At 56.1% G+C, this 20535-nt stretch overlaps 1 protein-coding gene across 3 annotated transcripts; it reads right to left on the bottom strand.

Moving 5' to 3' along the window:
• Positions 1-3375: 3375 nt before the first annotated feature.
• On the bottom strand, positions 3376-17904 carry SEC16B (SEC16 homolog B, endoplasmic reticulum export factor). 3 transcript variants are annotated; one of them, XM_068690548.1, is made up of 26 exons: positions 17222-17904; positions 16419-16690; positions 16100-16206; positions 15465-15570; positions 15277-15355; positions 14820-14949; positions 14418-14566; positions 13776-13837; positions 12807-12942; positions 12116-12340; positions 11705-11802; positions 10936-11017; positions 10723-10840; positions 10445-10556; positions 10108-10213; positions 9722-9862; positions 7644-7757; positions 7337-7409; positions 5496-5714; positions 5181-5245; positions 4715-4843; positions 4417-4518; positions 4025-4139; positions 3840-3895; positions 3680-3742; positions 3376-3526 (listed from the first exon to the last, which is right to left on the bottom strand). In XM_068690548.1, exons 1-26 carry the CDS (start codon positions 17474-17476, stop codon positions 3461-3463), a joined length of 3180 nt encoding a protein of 1059 aa, XP_068546649.1. In that variant the 5' UTR covers positions 17477-17904; the 3' UTR covers positions 3376-3460. The 3 variants fall into 3 exon arrangements, with proteins under 3 accessions (XP_068546649.1, XP_068546650.1, XP_068546651.1); XM_068690549.1 differs by having other exon boundaries at positions 4715-4840; positions 17222-17903; XM_068690550.1 differs by having other exon boundaries at positions 4025-4112; positions 17222-17902.
• Positions 17905-20535: the final 2631 nt, after the last annotated feature.

Raw genomic sequence — 20535 nt, forward strand, 5'->3', positions numbered from 1 at the left:
TCTATCTAAAAATATTTCCCTTGACATTTCAAATTTCATTCTGTTCCTCTGCCAACACGCAGGAGTCTCCGTGTCTGCTCAGGCAGAAACTGCTTGCCACCCTCATCCCTCGGCGGGGAAGAGACCTGCCATTCATTCCCCCTCCACCACCGCCCTCACTTCTCCTCCGCTCAGGCTGCCCGCAGCTTGCTTGCCCCCAGCGCTGCCTGCTCCCTGCCTGCCGCTGCAAGCACAGGGCGTTATTTCGGCACCTCCGCCTTGCAGAAATACCAGATATTTCCACCTGTGCCATCTTACACAAGATCACTTTTCTCCCCCAAAAAAAAGAGGTTTCCTGCGGGCCATGAGACACAATCCCAAAAAAGTAGGATGTTTAAGGCTCCAGGTGAGTGCTGCCTACCGCTCAGCCCATTTAAACCATCCTAAAAGGGGGGAAGGCAGCAAGAAGTGCTTAGTGCCACAAAGCAGGCGGGGTACGGGCCTCACAGCAGGGCTGCCCTACAAGCACCGCTGTCCAGGGCCCCCTGTGGGGTCCGCAAACCTGTGGGGTCCATCCCAGTGTGGGGTCACTTCTGCCCCGTAAGGCAGACCTGAGGTGCAGGGGGCCCTGGCGGAGGCAGAGCCAGGTGTGCTCGGGTTTGTGTCACTCCTGGTGGGTTTTGTGAGAGCAGCGATACCCCACAGCCGGTCACGGGTGGGTGCCGGCCCCACAGGGGCCCACTCGCTGGCGGTGCCCAGCAGCCGGCAGCGCCCCACGGCCCCTCGAGCCCCCCGCTGGCCGGGAAAGGGCCGCATGCTAATGAGGGGCGTGGCCTCATTTGCATGCGGCGCGGTGCACGCCGGGTACCTCGCCCTGACCTAAAGGGCAGGCGCAGCGCGGGGCTTTATATCCCCGCCCGGCACCCCCAGCGCTGTCCGGGGGAAGCTCACCGCCGAGGCCACCCACGGGGTGCCCGTCACCCGCCGGCCCCGCCTCGGGGAAGGTCTGAGGGAAGGGCCGCCCGCGGCCCCAGCAGGGCCCCGCCCGCGCGGGCGGGTGAGCCACCAGCAAGGGGGGGCGCCGCGCAGGGCCGGCCCGGGCAGGAGAAGCGGGGGCGGGGGAAGCCCCCAGCGGCCAACCCCAGCCCCGCGGATGCTCGTGGCCCCGCGGGGCCTTGAGACAGACTCACGGCCGGCGCGCTGAGTCCAATGGGTGGGGTGGGGCACGGCCCCACAACCCAATTCAGACTACTCTCCCCCGGGCACCATTTTGGGGGGCCCGCTGCCCACCATCTTAGGTACACCCACAGACAATCCCACCCGCAACACTCGCACCCCAACACTTTGAGTGGGGGTCGAGAAAGTGGGTGCTATTAATAAAGAAGCAGGAGATTTGGGAGTGTGGCCGTGGGGTCCGAAAGCCCCGTGGCTGATGGTGCCATCAGACTGCTAACGATGATTCCATCAGGAATATAAAGGGAACACAGCAGGGTGCTTCAGGAGACTCCATGCAGTCCCGGGTTGCTTGTTCTCCAGCCGTTAAGGCATGGAAGTTTCTGGGTGTTTGCTGTTATATGCAAAGTTGTTTGACCAGTGAAAAGTTGTTCTGAAAAGGACTGCTGTGGGGAGAAGGGCATAAGAGGGGAGCCTGCCCTCAAAATAAAAATAAAAGGCAACACAGCACAATGAAGTTATGCCATCAATAAAGGAGAAAGAAGGAATGGAGAGGAACAGGCTGGCAGAACAGAGACCAGGACGGGAACAGGCACATTGATCGCCTCATGAAGATGGGTTCGGCCACTCAGCAAACCGCTCAGAGAAGCTCGTACTGAAAGTCGCTGGAAATGGGCGCACCAGAGCTGGAGAGAAGCTGAAGCTGAGAGAAGTGGAGCCGCGCACACAACTGCCCCTCGCTGGTAAGCAGCTGCGCATTACGGGGAATCATACGTCCTTAGGAACAAAGACTGTCCTGGTAACCTTACAGCTTATTCTCCTTGTTAACAATCGGACAGTTTATGAGCCTGAAATACGGGACCAAATTGAGGTCAAGGTGTGGGACTCTGCAACTAAAACCGACAAGGTAGTGGCGGGATTGCTCGGCACCTGGCGAGCAGTCCCTGAGGCCTTAAAGAGCCCTGTGGGACCGCAGTCACAAACGTGTGGTTTGCCAGGCAGTGAGGGAGCTGCGGGCTCCTTTACTGATCTGACTGCTACGCCATGGGCCCCTCTGCTGCTACAGCCATCGAAGGCTTTTGCTGTTACATCTCCTGGTGACCTGGACGTGCCTTTTGACCCAGGCCCTATTGGCCTTGAAAAGGAGATGGATGGTAACGGTTGCCATAGTAACAGTTGCCGTGGTAACGGTTACAGTGGTAATGGTTGCCATGGTAATGGTTCCATAGTCACAATTGCCCTGGTATAACCCATGGTAACGGTTGCCAGGGTAACATTTTATGACTGAAACACCCCCCAAAACCCTCATGCCTAACATTTTATGACAGAAACACACCCAAAACCCACACCTCCAACATTTTATGACAGAAACCTCCCCCCCAAAAAAAACAAACCTTTTATGACAGAAGCACCCCCAAAACCCACACCCCCAACATTTTATGACAGAAACACCCCCCCCCCCCAAAAAAAAAAAACAATTAACATTTTATGACAGTAACACACCCAAAAAACCCATACCTAACATTTTGTGACAGAAACATCCCCCAAAACCCACACCCCCAACATTTTATGACAGAAACATCCCCCCCCAAAAAACTAACATTTTATGACAGAAACACCCCCAAAACCCACACCCCCAACATTTTATGACAAAAACACCCCCCCAAAAAAAAAAAAAAAAAAAACTAACATTTTATGACAGTAACACACCCAAAAAACCCATACCTAACGTTTTATGACAGAAACTCCCCCAAAACCCTCTCCCCAACATTTTATGACAGAAACAGCCCCCAAAACCGCCATACCTAACATTTTATGACAGAAACTCCCCCAAAAACCCACACTCCCAATATTTTATGACAGAAACAGAATCACAGAATTTCTAGGTTGGAAGAGACCTCAAGATCATCGAGTCCAGCCTCTAACCTAACACTAACAGTCCCCACTAAACCATATCCCTAAGCTCTACATCTAAACACCCCCCAAAAGCCCCACACATAAGCTTTTATGACAGAAACACCCCCTCAACCCCCCTCCCCCACCATTTTATCACCCCCAGATGACAGAATCACCCCCAACACCCCCACCATTTTATGACAGAAACACCCCCCAACACCCTCAGAACCTACAGGCAGAAGCTGGGGAGAGCCAGACATTTTGCGTCATCCGCCCTTGCCCCCCCCTACCCCCCCTCCACCCCCCACCAAAAAAAAATAAATAAAGAAACCACAAACACCATTTTATATCAAAGCTTTCCACAAACTGCTGTTGGTTTCTCACAGCCATACACATGCATTGCCCCCTCCACTCACAAAGGGTTGGGGTAGCGGCGTTGGGAGAGCAGCCTGGGCTGGCTGGGTCGGGCGGCGGTGAGCTGGGGAAGCACAAGAAGAGACATTCATGGTTTGTCCCCACTGCCCCCCAGAACAGGTGTGATGGCTGGCCACAATCGCGCCTCTGTTATGCCCAAAAGTCAGGGTGCTGCCCCCCCGCCCAGTCAAGCAGCAGCCCAGAAGGAGGCTCTCACCTGGGAGATCTCAGCAGGGTTGAAAAGCGGGATTGTCCCCAGCGGTGGTTGCTTGGAGCCAGGCTGCAGTGGGTGAAGGGAGAGACACCAGTCAACCCCGATTTCAGAGCTGCCCCAAGCAGAGGGGTGGCTGGACACCACTACGCCCACCTCCCCTCACCTGCTCTCCAGCCTTGTGACTGTCCACATCCCACGGGCCTTTCATGTCAATGGACACTGCAGTAGCAACAAAGAGATTTGACTTTTTGGTGATTCTGAGGCATGCAACTCAAAAACATACTTAAAAGAAACAAAAGGAGCAGCATTCCAAAGGGAGGGGGCAGAAATGCCCCGTGCCACACTTACCGGGGTTTCTGGAGGGAGGCAATGGGGAGGCTGAAGGACTCGTCCCAGCTGCAGGAGCAGCATCAGGTGGGGATGGTGACATCCGTTCCTGAAACACATCCACCCGCTTGGGGCTCTGTGTGTGGAGAAGGCCTTTGCCCTGCACGTTCCGGTTTGGGGTGCCAGCCTGCACCCCCTGAAGAGCCACTATGGGGGCTATAAGGCAGCTGGCTGGGGTGAGCAGTCTCTGGGGAGATTGCCCAGAGCTTGGGGCACCTCCCAGAGCAGTAACGCTTCATGTATTTACAGTTATTTTCAATAAAGGATTCACTTCTAGGATTGAAGGATGGAGGGGAGGGATGCAGGGAGCAATGAACCACCCATCCTCATAGCTGCACCTGTGTCCCTCCTACCTGTGGTTCTGGTGTGGGGCAGTCTGCAGCAGACGTGGCTTTGGGAGAGGCTTCTGTAGTGGGCTTCGACCGAAACCAGCCAAACCACCTGAATCCAGAGCTCTGGCAAGCACAGGTTTCACAGTCAAAGCGGCAAGCAGGTGAGGCTGCTACAAGCCCAATGGATGGGAGCAGGACGGTGCCTGCAGCTCCCCCTTGTACTGCTGACACCCAGACAGACATTTTGTCCAAGGCACGGCTGGGAGAGGGCAGCCAGGCACAGTACAGCCACGCTTCCCATCAGCTACAGCTTGCTCACCTTGTCCTCACCCGGTGTCACCTCTGCTGCTGGCTCCTCGGCTGCGCTGTCCGAAGACAGCTGGCTGCCTTCCTCCTGGGAGATGGTCGAGCTCTCCGAGACCGAGCGAGCCCTCGTGCTTAACCCCTGCTGGCATCGGAGACCACCTGGTCTGTAACATGGTGCTTGTGGAGCACCAAGTGTGACCAGAGCAGCCTGGGGCCACCACCACACCAGGCTTGATGGTTAATGTCCCCTGGGACCTGTTGTGTCCCTTAGGGCAGGTGGGAAGGTGCTGCCAGGTGCCCCAGATTTGGGATGGAGGATGCTGGAGAGGGCCACCATGACCCCTCGGCTCTCCCTAAGGGGACAGGTGGCACTGTGCTGTGTGGTATGGAAACAAAGGTGTGGAAGGAGAGGAATCAATGAGTCCCACGTCCCCATCTCAACACCAAGCACTGCGGTTTGACCGCTCACCCCAACTCACTGGCTCTGCTGGCAGGGACGGCTGCTTCTGCACCCCATGGGTGTCTTGGGGCTCTCCAGCATCTCCTAAGGAGCAAAGGAGAAGACATGGTCAGGGCTGAGCCCAGGAAGCTCCTGCCCCATCTGTTGAAAGTCTTTTAAGCCCCTTGCTGCTTTGGACAATGCCTTGCAGGAAAGACAACCCACGTGACCAAGGTGATGGTCCTGGTGGAAACTGTTTGGGTGCATGGTGACCCTATTTTCCCAACTGACACCCCACTTGACTGCCACGACTTGGGGACAGGCATTTCTGCAGAAAAGCCAGGCTGGTGCCTACCTGCTGGTGGCACCTCCTGCGGAGAGGGCTCAGAGGAAAGCCCTCCTGGAGAGGTGGCCGGTCCCGTGCCCAACACTGCAACTTCAGCAGGTGCCAGGGGCTGGATGGACACATCCTGGTGGGGACTGGGTCCCTGTGGTGGCACAGGGGGGACAGGCTGGTGCCACAGCTCCTGCTGGTAGCCATCACTCGGGGGCAGCTCGTAGTCGGGCTCTCCACCTGCAAAACACATCCGAGAGCTCAGACCAGTGTTTGCAATTCCATCGGGCTGTTGCACTGGGTTTTCTCCTCCTCCATTATACATCAGCAGGAGCTGCGAGGGTGAGGACAGACCCCAGGGACCACACGTGGGCGAGGAAGGAGGCAGAGCACGGAGCAAGAGGCTCCAAGGAAGGTGGGCTGTGACTGATGGTGGAAAACCTCCTGGGAACCTGCCTGAGGTTGCAAACAAGCCCAGAAGAACACTGTCGAAGTAGAGGCCAGGAGCGAGCAACACGTGCCCAGCAGCTGAAAGCAGATGAAAGCAATGTGGGGCCCCGAGCCTTTTTTTTCCCCTCTCGCTGCAAACCCAAGTGGGAGTGAAGACCCACAGCTCTCCAGCTGCAGCCTCACACATGGGGGAGCTTCTTGCTTCAGGCAGATTTGTTCGAGGGTGGGTTTTTGTTTGAAGGGAAGGCTGAGTAGGTGGCGAGGGTTGGTTTTATTTAGCACATGCAGGCGATGCTCTGCCTGATGTTAGACACGTGTCCCAGGGATGCCCCAAGGCGCGTGTCCCTCCTGCACACCGCTTGCTCCAGCTCTGTGTCTCTGGGCAGAAACGTGCTCTTCACGGTGCATCTTCTCTCCCATCACCCTGAGATGCCACCAGGCATGAGCCAGACCCCGCCAGGGGAAGGACCACACTTCTTCTTGGATGAGGCTCTACCAAGTCCTTCACTTGGCCTGCTGGCATTGCTCCCAGCCTGCTCAGGGCTCTGCACCTGCCTGGAGATGCTTGCAGCAAGGAGAAGGGACCAGTGCACCACCGATACTCGACTCCACGTTCAGCTGGAGAAAGCCCAGGAGGAAGCCACAGGGAGGCTGCTGTGCCCATGCCCATCCCAGCGTGGCACTTGGGAGGACACTTTGTGGTCAGACCTTGGACTGGGTCGCTGGGCCAAATCCTCTGCACCCAAACAGGCTTCATCCAGGCTTTTTCTTTGCAGGATGGATGAATTCAGCATCAAGCCAGCTTTCCCTGCACACCAGTCCATTGATGAGGAAGAACAAGGCAGCCTCCCGTCCCAAGGTTGGTTCTGGACAGCCTTCTCGATGAAGCAAAGTGCTGGGCATAAGGAAAGCAAGCAAGCAGCGGCGGCCACAGGCTCGGAGAAGCCATCCCATCATACCTGCGATGTATTTTTTTCTTCAGAGAGGGACGATCATAGCCTCAGCCCTGATAGCAGCATGAGGCAATCAGGATTGATGATCCTTTTTACTGCCTGGGAGAGCTCCTTGAAGGGGAATTTGGCAGCAGCAGGGAAAGCTGATAGGAAGAAATGGCTCGGAGAAATCTGTCTTGTTTTATCCTGTCTGCTCCAGCCTTCATCCTCTACCCATCAGTGCTGGCGTCTCCGCCGCCACTCCTCGGCGCCAGAAAACTGTACGAGCAGGCAGCCAGGAGCAAACATCCTCCTGATGGAGGTAGCTGTGGGGCACCACCAAGGAGCCACCCGGCTGGGCTTCTCCTCAATGGGATGCCCAACAGATGTGTGCCACCGGCACCCTCCCCACCCACAGAGATAATTAGGCCCAGTGAGGTAATTAGGCAGGCAGCCTTTGGTCCTGTCCCCCTTCCGTACCTGGGGTGGACGCAGCAGCCCAGGAGAGCTCCGGCTGGGTCGGTGCCACCTCTGGAGGGAGGTTGTCCTCCACCTGCAGGGAGCCAGAGGACAAACGTGACAAAGAGGAGGACAGGGGGGCACAGGGCAAAGCCCGAGGACACCGTGCAGCCAGCGTGAAGCAAAGCACAAGCTCAGTTAAAGGAGACCCCCATACCAACACCCCCATGGCTCTGTGCCCCATTGCAAGCAGGCAGAAGGGGAAGCCAGAGGGACACAAAACCACCAGAAGAGATGAGACCGGGAGCACCCCAGGGCTGCTCCTCACCTCCCAGTGCTGGCAGTGGGCTCGGAGCTGCAGCAGCCACTCTGGCTCCAGCGCCTGGTCCTGCTCGGGCATCTCCAGCAGCAGCGGGTCACAGAGCTTCAGCCGCTCGGCCAGCTGCAGGGACGGGGACAACGGGGATTTTCCTGATATCTAGGTGAAATCTGCCCCACTGCAAGCTAAGCCTCTTGATTCTTGCTCTGCAAATGCTGCAGGGATGGCCAGGCACCAGCCCCTAAAATCAACCTCCTGCACACTGGAGAACCCTTATCACATCCCCCCGTGCCCCCTTCCTCCGCCAGCTTATCTTGCCTGCAGAAAATAACCCTGAGGTCATTTTCCCCTCCACCTCTTATCACCCGAGCTCTTCTCTTCATCACTGGCTCCAATCTGGCACTGTCCCTGAGCACAGCATCCAAAATGGGGCACAGTGCCCCAGCTGAGACCCCTGAGCACGGGGGATTATCACCTCCTTGTCTCACACATGCCATTCTTGCTCTCACAGCCCAGAATAACATGATAACATTGGCTTTTTTTTTTTTCAGCAGCATCCTGTTATCATTTTACTGCTCAATATTTTTTCCGTGCTCCGCTGTCTCCCCCAGGTCCCTCTCTGCAGCATTGCTGCTGCACGTTTCATTTCTCCAGCACGAGTAGGGTCCATGCCACCCCAGCCGAAGCCGTCTGAATGACCCGGGACTCCTGCTTAGACCTGGATCCAGTTTCAAGACAGAAGGTCGAGGGGAAACAACACCCAAAGCACAGCTCTTCGTCCAGTCTGTTCTTACTGTTATCGACCCTCTGTCTGGGGACTTGTCGAGCTCTCTCCCAGCTCCATTTCCCCACCTGGCACTGATTTATGCTCCTTCGAAGGCTGCCACCCCAAGGGCCACCCTGCAGACCTCACCCCCCCACCCTGCACCAAGTCCACATCAGCTGCTTCTTCCTAATCCCAAAGATGTTAGAAATGGAGCCTAAACCAGCACAAACCCAGCTCCCACCACCACCAGGTGACAGTGAGATGGGACCCGTCCTGGGGACAGGGACCAGCCGTGGAGCCACCCAGCGCGGCCGGCTGGACCCCACCGTCCCGGCTTTGTGCAAACACACGTGTGCTCATCCTAAATCAATTGCAGGAAAGAGGAAATTATAAGCATGATTACTCCTAAACGGGGGGAATGTTTAATCCAAAAGCTAATGTGCACTTTGATCCAATATTAATGAACCAGCACCTGGTTGTATATCGTCCCCAGCTTCAAAAGAGGGGAAGTCTTAATCAAACACTAATGTGTATCATAATTTGTAACACAGTCTAAAACATCAAAGACAAGAGTGTCTACGAATGCACTGGTTTTTCAGATGAAAGTGTTTTCTCCCAGGAGAAGCATTATCCCCAGCAGAACTGCAGATCTGAGAGGCTGTTAGACAGTAAATAGGTTTCGACAACGGTGTGTGAGGGGGGTGTGATGCACAATGCCGAGTTTTGGGGCTGGATGCCATTCCTGCAGCATCCTGCACCCCATTCTCCCCATCTCACCCTGCAGAGGACTGCCACGGGAAGATGTGCAACCTGCCCCTGGGGACATGGGACACTGACGTGCACCGTGCCCCAGCATGGGATGGGGGATTTCCAGTTCAAGCTGCAACGCTGTCACCAAAAAGGGGTGATGTGCAAGCACCAGCACCTCATATGTGCCATAGGCACCTCCCAGCTCACCATGAGCATGAGACCATGGTTTTGCAGGAAAGAAGCTCTGAGCTGCAAACAGGGACATGCTCCCATCCACTGCCAGCCCAGAAGAGTCCCCAGCCAGAAAATCCAACCATGAGATGATGTTCTGGGGAGGAAACGTCAAGCGCCCTGTGGATTGCAGCTTCTCAAAAGCAAATCTAACAGTCTGGGCTATTTAAAAGTTCAAAACCTCCACAACAGAAAGCACCCTTGGCCTCTAAACAACTCCATCCCTGTTTGCCAGGTGATACCATCAATGTGTGCAGGCACCCAGGTGAAGTCCCAGACTTGGCAGGAACCCCAGCGATGCCCCCACCCGGGATCTGCGCAGCAGGGACACAAGACTCACCTTCACCAGCTGCTGGGCCAGGACGGGGTGGCTGGCCGGATCCTGTCCCAGGAGCACGGTGGCAATGTGCTCGCAGTAGGTCAGGGCCTGGGCTGGGAGCCCATGGTCAGCCAGGCGAGAGGCGTAGAGGAGCTTGTACACCTTGGGAGAGCAGCGGTCATAGGGCAGGAGCGAGGGGATGCTCACATCTGCCAGTCCTCAAAACCCAAAACCCTGCCTTGGAGCAGCCCCTTGGCCACCGCAGCCCCACCATCAACCCCAACAAACTGCAAGGGGCCAAGTTGTGGAGAGCAGCCCCTGCCCTCAGCTCCAGCAGGGCTGGGGGATGCTTATGGGATGCCTTAGGGCAGGTCTGAGCAGCATCCATGTTTGCTTGCCCTCACTACCTGGAAGGGGAGCAGGAAGGATTTGGGCTGCCGCAGCTGCTGGCAATACTCAAAGATTTCCATGCGCTGGATGGCCTCCGTGCTGGCGAACTGGGCAAATGCCTGCCTGTGGGGCAGAGGGGAGAGGGGTGCTCAGGGCATAGGAGAGAGGTTCTCCATCCCAAACTGCAGGGCCACAGCTCTGCCACGGTGCCAGCCTGCAACTGGAGGCGCCCAGAGCACAGCTGGCATTAAGGGCAATAAAATCCCCCCCAAACAGGCTTCGGTTTTGTGGGAGAAACCCCGGGGATGAGGAAGAGAGGGGAGATGAAGCTATGGTGGGACCGGGCTGACTCACCGGTGGCTGCTGCCCAGCAGCGCCATGCGGTCTGCCTTCACCCCGAAGTAACCAAAAGGAATATCTGCCATCAGGTAGCAGAAGTGAGCTGCCTCCACGGCTCCCCGGGCAGCTGGGGGAAGGCAGACAGATACTCAGCCCTGGCAAGCAAGCAACACCAGCTCGGCGCTGCTTTGAAGGCCTTCAAGCTCGCCTGAAAATCCCAGGCGTCTCCAGAAGAGCAGCTAACCAAGCAGCTCCCAGAAAGGGGTGCACGTAGCATCGGGGCCTCAGCTCACCCAAGCTGTCCCCCATGGTGATGATGGCCCGGTGGTTCAGCTCCATGTCTCCCACCTTGTTGGACAGCAGCACGGCCAGGTGGGGCCTCCAGTCTCCCCACTTGGCATCCCCACAGCTCTGGAGGGAGAGGAAAGCCCAGGTGAGATGAGGCGGTCACCACCAGGCAGGTGTCCCCGGTGGGTGACAGCACAGGCCAGGACAGGCTCACGGACCTGTGCCACCTGTGGGATCCTTCCCGACATGAGCTGGAAGAGGGTCTGCAGCGGGTCGTTGGTGGCCAGTGTGCTGGTGAACCTGCGAGGAGACAGCAGAGATGGGGATGCTGTGCCGGCACCCCAAAACTCTCACACACCCCCTAGGGCACGTCCCAGAGGCTGCAGCAAAGCAGTGTCCTGGGAGGCTTTGTTTTGCTGCTGAAGGCAAGGCAGAAAGGAGAGCAAGCCCCACCAGGCTGGTGAGCTGTGCTGCCTCCGGAGCAGGCAAGTCTCAAGGACAATGCTGGATAAAACCTTCTTAAAAGGATTCCGGATGCGCAAGAGAAAATTTTTGCTTAACCCTCCCTGAAGGGATCAACCCAATCCAGCCTAAGTATATTAATTCCACCAGAAAATGCTCACACGAGTAGGATGAACAGCTCAGCCTGGGCTGGATGCTGGCAGAGATGGCTCAGCTACCCCTACCCCAGCCTTTGCCCACCTGCAGCTAGAGCAAAGCAAAGCCCTTGGAATAAATCCCCCCAACGTCTCTGGGGAACAGCTTTCCTTCTGCTTCCCGGCCCTCCGGTTGGTTTCTGCTGCCCATCAGGAAGCCTGAAGGACTCAGCCCCACCTGGACAGGTGCTCTCCTCTCCCTTTTGGCTCCTCTGAAAGGTCCTCTGTTTCAGTGCCTCGGGGCGGAGAGCACCCAGGGGGACACCCAGGGGGACACCTGCTCACAAAGCCCATCGCCAGCAGCTCACCTTGCTTGAACTCCCCCACTTACCCTGCGAGCACCCAGCTGTAGGTCCGCGGGTCCATCTTGCTGGAGAGGAAGAGGGCATGGCCCCACAGCTGGTTTCTCATGGCCCAGAGCAGGGCATCCTGCAGCCAAGGCAGAGGGGTAAGGGGTCTGCGCTCACTCCAGTTCCCTGCTCTCCTCCTCTGCTCATCCGGCTCGGAGAAAAACCCAGCGTAGTCCCTGAGGTTTAACTAATTACCCTCCAAAAAACATTCACAAAGCCCTATTTAGCTTTCTGACTTCCACAACAATGACAACTATTGCACAAACACAACTTGAAGAGCCAATCCTGCAACCACAAGATACTTCCTGACCCCCCCTTCAAACCTGCCTGGAGAGGCCAATGGGACCAACAAAAAAGTCCCCCCTACATCCCGGGTCCTGCTCACAACTCACTTTCTTTCTGCCGTAGTAGAGGAGCTTGGTGAACTTCTCCACTATCTGCGCTTGTGTCTCCACGACGGGAGGGACCTCTCCTGTAATGAGGTCCAGCGTCCCTGGCTGGCGCCACTCATCCTCCACCAGGCTGGTTGGGTTCTCCATGGGGTTTTGCCTCTTGTACTTCTCCTGGTGCCTGCGGTCTTGCATCAACAGCTCGGCCACGTCTGAGCCCACCATGGACTGTGGAAGGGAAGGTGGGGAATGGAGGAACAAGGCCTGTGGAGGCCGCCCAACACCACTTCCAGCTCAATGCCCAAAAACTCTTCCCAGCAAGACCAGCCTTGGCCACCAGCATGCAGCTGGGGGGGTAAAGGAGCCAGCACCAGTCCCAAGACCATCACAGCTCTGAAGATCTTGTTCACCCACTTCCAACAAGCAGCCACAGACTAGATGTGGTAGATTTTGTTGGATTAAGGGATTCATCTCCTTGCAACAGAGCTGCCGTTGCATTGGGCTGCTGGTGGTTCACAAGGACGAGAAGCAATGCAGAAGGGTTTTGCTCCAGATACCCAGGCAGTACCACAGTGATTGACACCAAATTGGGAATGGGATGGTTTTAGCTTTCCCCTAAAGCAGCCACTGGATCAAGAGACACATAAAGGTTCTCACTTGTCTCACCACAAAGATCAAAAGGGTCAGTACCTACCCCGTTCTGCCGGCAGAGGAGGACCAGGAGTTTCCAGAGAAGAGCTGAATCTCTGCCTCTTTGTGTTGAAAGATCACAGCTTGTGGCTATCTTCTGCTGGCAAAATGTCATCACATCCACCTTGTGCAGATCTTCCCTACGGCAGCAAACAAAGGCATCAAAAGAAACCCAAGGGAAAGCAATCTAGGACATCATTAAGAATCAAAGCGCCCCCAGGTTCACAGACAGGGATGCCAAAGATTCAAAGAAGCAAGAGACAGAAAAGAGAAGATCCTAAGCAGTCAAAGAAACATACTGCATTGACCCCACTAAGCTCAAAAATGCTTAACAAATTTGGTCATTTTGATGACTCTTTGCAAATTTCTGTGTTTTGGGGGTGCTGAAGGCATCTCACACCCTCTGCCCTACTAATAGCCTGTTCCCCAATCTACCCAGAAAGATCCCCCACTGCTTCTAGGTGCAATGCTGTCACAGACGTGGATGTCCAGGGCTGTAGGAGCAGGCACACACACAGGCAGTATCTTTTATTTGATTAACTGCCACAGTGCAGGGCAAAAGACACGGTTGTGACCATATATACGCTTAGGGTCTGACAGAGGCAGAACCTTTAAGCTGTGTGCAAACCAGGCAGTGCTACTCTGTCTTACAAAGAGAAAAATCTGACAGTCGTACGGAAGGGGTGGCTGAGAGACACGGGGAACGTCAGCCAGAGGAGAGGGACCTCCAGATCTTCCACACAGTTGCTGAGCACCTGCAGCTTTTGCTCAGTAAAAGTTTTTTCTCCTTTTGCATGCTGGTGTGACCAGGAGAATTGCCTGGTGCAACACACTAAGATTCATCCCCAGGCTCCCCATCCCAGCCCAGACTTGGCTCTTGCACACATCATCTCCCAAAACCAGGGGGGCTCTGGAGCCTGCCTTGGGCTTGTGCCAGCACAGGACGTGGCTCTGGGATCCACCAAGTCCATACCTGGCCAGGGGCCCTGGGAAGGCCTGCAGCTCCTCCTGCTCTTTTGTGCCGTGAAGGATTACCTAAAAAACAGCAACAAATTCAGCAGCTGGGCTCCAGTAAGGAGGCCTGCTTTCACTGGGCTAGCTGAAAGTCAGTGCCTTGGCCCAGGTGAACCCATCCTCTGTGCCTTGTTAAGGTAACCCCACAGCATGGACACTAAACCATCATGTGAGGCCTTATGGCCAGGATGGTCCTTGAGATGGCACCTGCCTCCTCTGGGAGGCAAGAAAGGAGGGGGAAGTGTTGTGGTGGACTCAGGGAATGGGTATGGCCTCCATATAGAAGGACCTCGGAAAGGTAGGCAGATCTGTCCCTCAGAGAGGTACGGACCACATCCACCCCAAGGGAAGGGGATCGCTGTGAGCAGGCCATGGACAACACGAGGGTTGTGGAGCCAAAGGAGCAGGAGATGGGTCCAAAGGCTGAGAGTGATGCCCAGGTACGGGCTGGCACAACGAGGCCCAGGAGGCCATGAGGGCTGGAGATGAGATGGAGCAGGGGGTCGGGAAGGCCGCTGAGGAGGCCGCTTGGGTGAGGAAAGGGGTGGAAGGGGCAGCTCCAGGGAGGGAACCGCGGGTGGATTTGGGAGCTGGGGCGTACCTCCAGGCTGTGCAGCTCGACCAGGGGCCGCTGCCCCTCGGCAGGGCTGTGGGGACACACCAGCACCAGCTGCCCTCCAGCCCCAAAGCACACCGCCCTGTGCGGCAGCGAGAACTTGGGGGGTGCCAGGCCAGACACCGAGGGCCCCCCTGCAACAATACAAGCCAGCGTGAGTCCCCCCACCCTGACCCCACACCACCACCTCCATGGTGAGGTGACCAGCTCCCTTCCTGGCCCCCCAACTCGAGCAACGCTCCAGTGGCCCCCCACACAGGGACCGCCGCCTAAAGCAGAAGACAAATGGGTGGCAGCTCCTCGCACCCAGCAGGATCACCTCCAGCAAAGGCCCACGCCACAGGACAGCAAACCTCCTGAAGCAGCCATTTGTTGACGTGTCCTCACCTCCCTGCGCTGGGCTCCAGCTCTCCGAAAACGCGGTGTCGCAGTGGTCGGCTCCGTCGCGGATGTACTGGCTGAGCTCGTAGCCACTGGAGCTGAGCCCTGACTCGCGGTACTGCAGGAGCAGGCTGGGCTGGCCCGCGGCACGGCGAGGAGGGGAGAAGACATGAACCTGGCTGAGAAACTAGGGGCTCCACCGCTCACCTGGGGCGGCAGGAGCACAGCTGATTGCTGTCCTAGCAGCTCAAGCCCTTCAGCATCCTAGATTCACCAGCCCAGCAGACAGATTTCATAAATCCTAATAACCTCCAGATAAAACGTTTAGCAGCAAGCGTAACATAGCAAAGCAGCCCTTTTCTCCTCATCCTCTCCCAGCTGGAGGAGGAGCACAGGATGGCTCCCGAAATCCCTGGGAGAGCTCCAAGCCTTTCCCCCCCATCCCTGCCCATCCTGGGGTTACCTCTCGGGGCTGGCCGATGGCCTCCCCCCCTGCCCACGACCGCCTGGAGCCCTCCTTGTACACGTCGTAGCTCTGGGACCTGCAGGAGGGAGCAAAAGGAGACGCTCTTGGTGCTGGAGATTTTGGGACCAGCCACAAACCTGCTGGTTTGTGTGAAGGGACGAGCCACAGCCCAAGCACCCCCTCACCTGTCCTGCCCAGGGGGGCTGGTGGCCAGGTTGGGGTGGTAGCCCCTGTGGTAGTGCTGGTCCCGGTAGGTGCTGCTCTTGCTGTAGGGCTCGCCCTGCCTCAAGTCTAGAGAGGGAAACAAGATTTCGCGTTGCCCCCCAGAGCAGCAAGCCGTCGTGGAGTTAAAAAAAGCAAAGCAAGGAGCTGGGCAATTTGCTGCACGCACTCCATTTGCTTCCAAATTCGCCTGGCAAGTCGGAGGTCTGAGGAAGCCTTGTGCACATTTGCCAACAGCACCCTTCCTTCTTTCCTGCCTCCCCTTTTCTTCAGCCCAGAAATGCAGCAGAAATGAGGTACCAGCCACCCTGACCACATTAGCATCCCCACGCTCAGCCTGCACCCAGGCACGATGCAGATTTTGAGACATGCAGGTCAAAATTAAATGCTCCCTTGGGACGCATTAAACATGCCCAGCTCCCAAATGTAAATTTAGGGCAGCACAGCCCAGGGGGAACAGCACTGTTGCCCTGTGAGCATGGGCAGGAGAAAGCCCTGGAGGTGTGCAAGTCCCAGGAGAACATCCCATCCCGGAGAAAATATCACCTCCTTCTGCAAGCCAGAGGTCTGTCCCCAGACCCAGAGGAGGAGGGGGTACCTCTGTCACCCTGCCAGGCCGCAGGCTGCCGCTGGTGGCTTTGGTAAGCGTGGTTGTCCCCGTAGGTGGCCGCTGGGTACTGCCAGTGGGGGTCTTCATGTCCTTGCCTGGAGCAACACAAGGCGTGGAGCTGGGAAAGGACACCACGCCAGCCCCCGGCCCCATCCAGGGATGGGACCTTTAGGGTAGACCTTTTGGAGACAAAAAGCAGCTTCTCTGCCAAGAAGGTTTCACCGAACCTTCCAGAAAAATCGTTAATGAGGTGGAGGGATGAGAAGGGGCTCAGCACGAGCCATGCTAAAAGCCACACGCCTCCTACCTGGAGTAGGGCCTGAAGGGGTGGCCGCTCTCGTAGCTCTCTGCCCGGGATGCCGGGCGGCGCGTGTCCCTGCCGGGGGGGTGGCCCTGCTCCCAGGAGCCGGGACGAGGTGGGAGACCTGTGTGGAGGACAGGCCACCGAGGAGGTGGCCCATGGTGGCCCTCTGCCCACACAGACCACTTCTCGCCCCGGGCTGCGCGACCCTGCCAAGGCAGGGGTGGCCTCAGGGGGGGCCAGGGCTCCATGCAGAAGATCCAAGGGGCTTTGGAGGCCTGAGAGCAACAAGATGAATGACAAAGGGCTTCAACAAGGGCTTCTCACCCACCACTAAGCCTCCTCTGAAGCCTGTGGCCACCTTCTGCCCACCCACCTGCAAGCCTGCCATCCTGTTTCCAAAATACCCATAGCAGAGGCAAGATAAAGCATTGATTTCCCCTTTTGGCTCCCCGTGAAGCTTCCCATAAAACATCGGGATGAACACGGCCATCACTGCGAGCAGCCTGCAGCCAGGCAGCATCCTCCTGGCCAGCCTCCAAAGCACCCCAGGGCACTGCTGCCCCACGCAGGGGGGGAAAACCCGCTCCCCTCCACAACAAGAGGGTAAAACCCCGTGCTGTACATGCCATACTACAAGCAGTGCCCCTCACGCTCAAAATTTAAGGCATTTTGGGGTCATTTCATGTCCGAACAGAGGTGAAAAAAGGGTTCCACCTAACTAACCTCCCCTTGCCCCGGTGCAAGTGGGCAGGTGCCCATCACTGGGGTTCCCCCCCCATTTTCGGACCCCCCAGAGCCGCACACACCTGCTGGGAGGCCGCTGGGGCCCTTCTTCCGCTCCCCAGGCGCCGCTGCCAAAGTCCACTGCCACTGCAGGGGACAAAGGGCAGCGGCTCCTCCGCCCGGGGACCAGCCAGGTCGGTGCTGCTGCTGCTGGAACTGGGCCCCTGGGGATCCCCTCCCACCTGACAGGAAGCACACGAGCCCCTGAGCCCCCCCAAAAAAGCATATTTTTTCCTGTATTCTTTTTTATTATTATTTTTAAGCCATGGTTCACGCATCCTCCCTTGCCCATCTTCTTGTTGCTCCCACTGCTGTACTCCCTAAGAAATTAGAAATAAAACCTGCAGATTAAGCTCAGCTGATCCGGACCCAACCACAGATGCTCAAGCAAACAACATCCGTCCCATGGGATGCTGACTGGGACACAATTTGGGCAGAACGGACCCAGGCAGCACCCCAGCAATGCCTCTAAGTCCTTACTCTGTAAGAGACCAGGGATTCCTTCCTACAGAGCCTCCTGCAACCCCTCAGAAGCCCCAGTCACTGAAAAATGGAGGAAATGAAGGCAGACTGCATCACAGAGACACACAGCAAGAGCCAAACGTAAAACTGCTTTCTGCCCAGCAGCACAGTGACATGCCATCTTCTCCCAAAATCACAGGGTGGCCCTAGAAAAAGACCCGGGCCTCTCACTCCCAAATGTGTCCTGATCCCACCTGCACCACCAGGAGAAATCCCGTTTTAAGGATGCTGGAAGATTACAGTGTTTCAGCTTCTGAGCTTGAAATTTCCACCCCACTGGGAAAATAGAACTTTTCCCTGGTGATCCCAAGAAATAAGCGCTCAGTCTCCACAGAATTAAGGGCTTCAAATAAAAACCAACATCTTCATCACTCAGCCGTGCCACCAGCCTGGAGGAAACAAACCTGGGAAGCGTCATCCCCACACCCACAAGCTGCTTGGGCAGGGCAGAACGAAGGCTCCCCTTTCAGTTCCACAGCTGCTCTTCATCATTTTGGGTGGCTGGGAGCAAAGCAAAATGCCTGATATGGAAAGGGCAGCCCTCCTGGGACAGCAAGAAAGGAGCCCAAGAGAACACAAGGATGCTGCTTTAATATATTTAATATATATTTTAGCATGCATACACATAGATTTCTCCCCCTCCTCTCTCCACTGGCTAATAATTCCAGGTTTCTGGCCAAGAGGTGACTACTGGCTGCTTCCAGCCCATTTTCTAGCAACCACGAGGATTTATATGTGGGACTCCTGAGGGGCAAGCAGCAACACTTGGAGCACCTGTGGTTTCTTAGGCTGCTGCTGCCTGCAAGACCTCGGGGTCTGGGCTGCAGGGAAGATGCTCGACCTGCACGAAAGCAGCAGTGGCTGGTGCTGCCGGGGTTTGGGATGTGGGAAATGCTGCCTGGCTGTGCGCTGGGGAAGGAGGTGGGAGAACCACTGCCAGCAACATGAAGCTGTGAGCAACAGCAGCTTAAAATGGACAGCTGGGGAACGCCAATTTCTCAGGAAAAGCAAGCAGAAAAGTGTGTTAGAAGAGGAGAGCCAGGGGAAGGAGCTGGGAAATGAGAAGTGAAAGGAAGAGATGCAGACAAAAGGAGCAGGTAGGCTGGAAAGAGGGAGAAAAAGAGAAAAAAAAAAAGAAAAAAGAAAAAAAAAGTAGCCCTTGAACTGCATCTCTCCTAGCCAATACATTTCTATTTGAGAAGGATCCAGAGATGTCCTGGGAACCCCAGAGCTGTGCCACAGGACTGCCACCAAGCACACAAGTCCACTGCAAGACAGGCAGTAGGCACTATAGATGGCATTTGTTACACGAAGTTGAAGGGGCACAGCTATCTCTTTAAAAAATCATATTTTTCACTTTAAAAGGTTTCCCTGCTGTTGTCACAGTAACAAGATTAGGTGGAAAACATTTTTCTCCATGCCCTGGGGTGTGCATCACATCGCCTGCAGCCAGCCCGGGCTGGGGCACCGAGCCCAGCTGGGGAAAAATCAGCAAAGCCTGAGCAGAAGTCCTTGCAACCAAAGGAGAAACCGAGGTGGCCGCAGCACCTGAAGCTATTTTTAGCGGTTTTATGTTGTTTTTAATCATCTCCAAGATGAGATCATTATTGTAAATGGCATGAGTAGGAAGTGTTGCCCACCTCTGAGCTGCAGCCCCCCGGAGGTGACGCAGGCTGTCTGCCGGCGGGGCTGTGGGAGCATCACGCCCCGGCACAGCAGGTTTGCGAGGGCTGGTGGCATCCGGAGGGAACACCAAAAAGCCTCGTCCCATCTGTGGGGCAGGAATGTGAGCAGCAAACGGGCTGCAGAAACAGGGGGACTGATCTGCAGGTTCTTCAAAGTAAAGACACCAGCACTCGGGACACCCACCAGCATCTCACATCACATGAAGACTGAGACCACCAAACCCACCCAGGAGCTTTATGAGTATTGGCAGAGCCTTCAGCCTCAATCAGCCTCAGTGGCAGCTCATTAATTAGCCTGAGCACTCCTGCCAGGTGGGAGCCCAGCTCTATCTGGGTCTCGCAGGGGCATTTTGGCCTTCCCAGGGCGGGGAAGGTGGTGGCTCCTGAAGCAGCAAAGATGAGAGCTGCTGTGTTAGCTCCATCGTGTGGATCTGATCCACAGCACAGCACTTCCCAAAATCCTTCTGTCTGCTTCAGCCCTTGCAAGTCTGTCCCCAGCCTTGAGGAACTTCACCATTCCTACAAACACACATTTAGCAGCACCAAAATATGCCTATTAATTTTTTTTTTTGTGACTTCAGGGTATGAATATTAATTGCATTCCGGTAGTGTTCAGCATAAAGCAAATTAAGAAACAGCAGTTTACACCCAGTGTTGTACTCAGAGAAAAAGCAGACGTGCAAAAAGCTCTTATCTGCAGAAATCAAAGCGTGCCTGTGCAATGCGCCACACCATGTGTGCAATGCCAGCCTGCCATTATGAAGAAACGCCCCAAAAAATTCAAAGCCTTCCCCTTCCTCCATCCCTGCCGCAGCAGGACCTGCAGCTCCTGGCTGTGAATGCCACGTCCATCTCCCAGCCCCGAACCGAGGCCGTGCCACCGGGCATCCCAGCAGGGTGTCCACGGGGTAACGGGGACACAGCAGCCAAACCCCACCACACCGAGGAGGGGTCAGTACTCGGGTCCCCTTGTCTTTCTGCACAGCTCCCTCATGTTTTCTACGCCAGAAAATTGGTGTTTGTCTCCCTGCTCACTGCCTTACAGAGATCACCTGCAAATAGGCCTGGAAATATTCAGAGGACAAACAAATACTGAAGCAGCAGCAACTCCCAAGGAAAGCCGATAGCTC

The sequence above is a fragment of the Anas acuta genome, chromosome 8, assembly GCF_963932015.1.
Source record: "Anas acuta chromosome 8, bAnaAcu1.1, whole genome shotgun sequence".
Taxonomy (NCBI): Eukaryota; Metazoa; Chordata; class Aves; order Anseriformes; family Anatidae; genus Anas; species Anas acuta.